This window comes from Arachis ipaensis, chromosome B02, assembly GCF_000816755.2.
Source record: "Arachis ipaensis cultivar K30076 chromosome B02, Araip1.1, whole genome shotgun sequence".
NCBI classification, from domain to species: domain Eukaryota; kingdom Viridiplantae; phylum Streptophyta; class Magnoliopsida; order Fabales; family Fabaceae; genus Arachis; species Arachis ipaensis.
This window is the reverse complement of record NC_029786.2, coordinates 21,346,865-21,352,501: the sequence shown is the minus strand read 5'-3', so window position 1 is coordinate 21,352,501 and position 5,637 is coordinate 21,346,865. Positions and strand designations below refer to the sequence as shown.

General features: G+C 36.2%; 1 protein-coding gene across 2 annotated transcripts in view; it reads right to left on the bottom strand.

Annotated features, from left to right (window-relative positions):
* Nucleotides 1,791-5,637, bottom strand: part of LOC107625093 (CAAX prenyl protease 2) — a 4,455-nt gene continuing 608 nt past the window's right edge. The window contains exons 2-9 of one of the 2 annotated variants that reach the window (XM_016327664.2): nt 4,897-5,145; nt 4,380-4,439; nt 3,810-4,022; nt 3,473-3,584; nt 2,805-2,876; nt 2,584-2,646; nt 2,359-2,436; nt 1,791-2,059 (exon numbers count right to left, since the gene is read on the bottom strand). In XM_016327664.2, coding sequence (XP_016183150.1) covers nt 1,905-2,059; nt 2,359-2,436; nt 2,584-2,646; nt 2,805-2,876; nt 3,473-3,584; nt 3,810-4,022; nt 4,380-4,439; nt 4,897-5,103 — 960 coding nt within the window. In that variant the 5' untranslated portion in view covers nt 5,104-5,145 and the 3' untranslated portion in view covers nt 1,791-1,904. Of the gene's footprint in view, nt 2,060-2,358; nt 2,437-2,583; nt 2,647-2,804; nt 2,877-3,472; nt 3,585-3,809; nt 4,023-4,379; nt 4,440-4,896; nt 5,213-5,637 lie in introns of those variants that run through there. The other variant, XM_016327663.2, reaches the window with a different exon arrangement.

Here is a 5,637-nt window from a genome sequence, read left to right as displayed (position 1 = left end):
CTTATTAGTCTTATTAGTGTTTTTATATCTACACAATAATAGTATGGGAGATGGAGAGAATGAAGTGGCTGTGGACTTGTGGTAGTTGACAAATGAAGAGCCTTGGTGGAAATTTGGGAAAATTTGAGAAATTTAGAGAATGAGAGACTAAAGAAACTTGACAATTTCAATTGCTATAAAAGGAGGGTTGTCCCGTGTGCCACACTTAACGTAAAACAAGGTCGCATCTCAAAACATGAACCCAACACAATGACATTTTAATCCGTATAGCTAACTCCACTTGATTAAAAAAGGCTTTGTTAAGTAAGTAAAGCCTTTTTTTACTAGGTTATTGTGTGCGACAAAACACAAATAACTTATTATTTGTATCCATGAATTTTGTGAACGCTGACAAAAGTATCCATTAAACAAGAAAACTAATGTTGTACCCATGAAAGATGGGTTTCATATGACAATAGTACCCAAACTCTGATTTTTTGTTGACTTTTTAATAAAATTTTCAAATTCCTTTTATCTTTCTCCTCAAATTCCAATCTTTTACCACCCTCACCTTGGTCTTCCTCCTCCCCGCCAGCCACCAGCCCCATTCGAGACCCTAACAACTGATGTCTTCCTCCAATCTTTATCCCCAATCTCTATCTCTCTTTTTTCCAATCTCAATTTATTCTCCAACTCAAAATCCAAATCAACTTCAACATCATTACCCTTATTGTTCTTTGCTTCTTCATATGCAACAACACCTAGAGAATTGTTGTTGCTGCAACACACACCATAAATCACACCCTTTTCAAGCTCTTCAATCTAAGTATTGTTGTTCTTCTTCTTCCAAAGCAACAAGTAGCAAAGTTCAGCAACCAAAGCCAACAAGAGGTCGGCGGCCACGGTCTCTTTCCAACGGTGACTCCAAACACTGCTCAACGCTGTCGATCTATAGGGTAAGGGGTTGCTGTTGGAGTATCTTCGTGCCATTTGATGGATTGATATTCGCACCGCAGCCGCCGCCGCCACTCAGGCTAGGCTTCCGAGGCCACCGCAGAACCCTCTAAAAGGTTGTGGTGATGGTAACGTTATTGTTGAAGGGTCTTACTCCTATTTGAGTACTGGAGAACAAAGAGGGATGGTGGTGGCAGATTACATTGATGAGGATGAGCCTTTGAACATGCGGAGTGTGATCGAAGACATGGCTAGGGGAATGCAAGGCGAAGAAGGACCCACGCTCTCAAGCCCGCCTTCGACGACGACTCATCTGCAAGCATTGCTCCTCCGGCGAGTCCTCGACGAAGCTTCTCCTCTGCAACAAATGCAACCGAGGCTGCCACATCTTTTGTCTCCAACCTATTCTTCTCTCAGTTCTCAAAGGTTCTTGGTTCTGCCCCCTTGTTCCCACAGTGACACCAAGAAACTAAAATATACGTTTTTTTTGGTTAATTTCAAATTTCTTTTTCTTTTTCTGCATCAGATCTACAAATTCATAATATTTAAACAATAGCCTCAGATAATAATTCATAGTTTTTAATCTTTTTAATTTTTTGGTGGCTGGTGGTGGCAGAAGAAGTCAAAGGGTGAAGGTGGTGAACATTTGAAATTTGAAGAGGAAGATAAAAAGCGTAATTTGGAAATTTTATTAAAAAGTCAACAAAAAATCAGGATTTGGGTACTATTGTCACACGGAACCCATCTTTCATGGGTACAACGTTAGTTTTCTTATTTGATGGGTACTTTTGTCAGCGTTCACAAAATTCATGGGTACAAATAGTAGTTTATTCCAAAACACAAAGAAAAAACATAAATAATTTCTTAAGCTTGAATAAGAAAAATAACACAAATATAAAAGAGAATAACTAGTAAGGAAAACCTTGTTCTTATACAATTCATTCTTTGTTCTCTCACCCAGCTTTTATATTTTACATCGATGAAGAATTTCTTACTCTCCATGAGCAATAACCTTGCCAACAACTGCAATTATCTACTCTATCATTATACAAATCTGGGGTTGTTATTGGGAAAAGAAGCCACAAGAAGCCCAAAAGTCCTAATATGAATGCTATACTCGCTGCCGCTGAAACAGAAAAAAATGACATAACTATGGAAGAAAAATCAGAAATACCAGTCAATCATACTAACTAACAGTGTATTCAAACTTATAAAGACAAGTAGTTAATTTTGATTCATTCTTAAGAGTAATATTTGTTAACCAAAAGGGAATCATAAGAATCATAAGCTTGTAAGACCTATTTCATGCAAAGAAAGGAATGTAGCCACGGATTGAAAAAATTAGAAAAGAGGGATAAAATTCGTTTAATATATATCATGTATTTTGAAATTGATTGATCCATGTGAAATTTATTATACACATACCACTTCTCTTCGAAAATAGTACCGGCAGTCCCATAAAATTACAACATATATGTGCAACCAGAGGAGCAATAAGATGTCCTGCTCAGGCAAAAGGAGAAAACAAAAATATGAGCAGGGGAAAGGACAATAAAACCAACAAAACGCAAAAGAACCATGTTGACTTGTCATGAGAACTTAACAGATGTAAAATGTTAGAACTTAGTAAATTGGACAAACATCGCATACCAGTTCGAATGAAAAGAAAAGATGCATATGACCCAAAGACAACAGTGTAACCAAGTTGGAGACCTGCAGCCATAATTTAGTTTTCAGTAAGAATATCATTGCAGGAAACTATTTATATTCTAGAAATGAGCCAAAATCTCAAGATAAGAGAAAACAAATCGGATAGGGGGATTTAGATAACAATTGAGGAACCTGATAAATAAAGTACACATTGGGCGTACCTATAACCATAACAGCCTTCTTTATTCTGTAGTTTTGCTTGGCATAAATCTCCATGAAATGATTTAAATGTGCTGCAAACCAATGATGCAGTAAAACTTCCAATTAGGCACTGCATTTGTAAAGGACAATAATTCTTGCGAGTTTGACCAATCATGCAGCTAAACTTCTCCTTAACCATTTAGTTGAATAAGACAATATAAACTTCTCGTTAAGCATTATGGTTGAAAAGGAAATAGTTTTACTAATTACTTTCTTCATTTTACATCTAGATGGAAGTTATTGAATGTTTTATGGCCTAGCAAGTCTGAGTGCAAGTGCATGGGCTGTGCTACACGTACCCTTAAAATTAGCAGTTAGTATTCATTCAGATGACTGAAATGAAAACTTAGGTACTTATTTTTATTTTAATCAAATAAGACTTGCGAATAAATATTGATCCCTAAAGTAGCATCCAAAAACCATGATGAACTTGAGAACAAACATGGTCTAATGTCAATGATATAAAACCTAACTTACACTAATGAATGCTTGATGACTTCTCTTAAACTGTTAAACATGCTTAATTATTAAGTGCCAGATTAGCATTTGTATATAAACACAAAATTCAGCTCTATAACATAGCTACAAACCAAATCCATTTTTGTAGAACTGACATCTAAGAACTTACCCAGGCTGAAGAAAATAGGGCAAAGAAGTATGACACCATATGGCTTAAATCCTCCACACAGTAGTATAGGTATCATGCATGCCCTAAACACCAACTCCTCGGTAAGGGGTGCCTGTTCAATGAATCATACATAAAAATTCCCAAATTGCATGAATGATATGAAAATGAACCACAAAAGACACATTACTTAAGCTGTACTCACAAATTATGAACTATTATTTGTTGCTGTGCTTTCAACTCTCATCATTGACATGAGAGGACAAAAAAAAGGCATAAGCTCAGCGCAATCTAATGGAAAAGGTTCAAGATGTTACATGACTATAAAATTAGTACCAACCACAATATAGTTTCGCCACGCCATAACATTTGTTGACACTGCAGAAAACCATGCAACAAACTTCTGTGTCGCATATTTACATGAATCAAAGGAAAGGCCACCGCCTGAATTTGTGTGTTCCCTCCAAGAGCCGAGTAGTAAAAGAAACTTGAGGAACAACGAGCCAGCATACATTAGAGAGGTCAGGGTAAGAGGAAAGACCACTGCTTGCCACTGTTCCAGACAGAAAACCGTATTTCAGAAAGGAAATTTTAGGAATGAGGGTGACCCAGATTTCCAATCTGCATATTGTAACAAGAAAATACACTTTCATTTTAGAGAATAATTTCTACGCATTGAAGGTTAGCCAATAGAAATTCAGGAAGCTGACATGGAAAAGCAATCTATATTTCATTTAGTTTATGTAACATGACTTGGTAGTTTCTTAATTTCTACCGGCTGACATTCAATTCACAAAAATCACTCTCTTTAATCTTTATTTTATCCATTCTACTTCACCAAAACATTACCAAAATTTAAAAAAAAAATGCATTGAATTGAACTTGTTTTAATGTGATTCATTATACTCACAATATGATCCATTCTGATGCCATAAACACCAAAAAGGTATAGCAGTTCCTTACTTTGCACCTGCTCACACAGTAAAACAGCTCCATTATTACAGAATATATAGCACCAAAACTAAATAAATCATAGCCCAAAACTAAAGTTATCTTTAACTAAATTACATTTATCACTTAGTTTTATTAAATCAACTGGAAAAAAAAAGCACATTTAGTCCTCCAAGATTGTTATTGCCACATAAATCCTCAAAAACCTCCAAAACAATTAAAAAATTCTGCTTGGCTCACTTCTCTCTAGACTCTAGTGAAGCAGCGATTATCCTTGGATAACTAATATAGCTAGACCAAAATGCAATTTTACTTAAAAAAGTTAACTTTTCTCACTTGTTCGATTGTTTCAAATAAAAAATACTTAGTTATAAGTTACATTTGAATTTAAATTAGAACAAGCTAATGTTCACCGTTGCTAGCAGCCACAGTACATTACCACAAAAAAGGGAAAACTGAAAGAAGTGCGTACTTACAGGGATAATGAGAGCAGAAAGCGAAAGAGAGAGAACGGTCGAAACGACGGCGCATAGGAAGCGTCGGATCATGTAGGCTTCGAATGAGGAAGGCGGAGGGAGGCGGAGGAGCAACGTCGGAGCGTAGAGAACCGCCACGTAGAGCAGCGCCATCGAAACGCAAGCGACAACAGCGAAGGGCTTCGAAACGACACCATCTGGTTCCATTGCAGGATGTCGCTTTTGCAGTTGGAAGAGCAACCCTAGAGACTGAGACTCAGGAGACGGAGAAAAGGGCATAAATGCAATTTTCTTGTTTGTGAATCCCAAACCACTATTTAGAGCACTATTTCAGAACTTCATTGCAGGAACAAGAGAAAAAAAGAACCCACTTTATAATCTTTTGCACAAAACTGCACTTTATAATCAACTGATCTAAATAAGAACAAAATATGTTCCTAAATATTAAATGTTACACCATCCTTAATTTCTTTTCGTCCTTAGTCTTTGCCCCTTAATCTCTTGCTGAACAAGCCTTTTCCATCCCAAGAAGTCAAGAAACAACAAAGGAACTCCAATTTGACATTCAAGAGAATATAATTGTACAAAGAATGAATAAATCAAACCTTATAGATCCAAAATATCAACACATAAATTTTTCCATCTGCATAAAAGACTTCAAAATCCAAAGTTAACTTAATAATTTCCACTGATCAAAGAATCCTATATCTCTTTTGATTCTCAAAATAAAACATTTTCCCT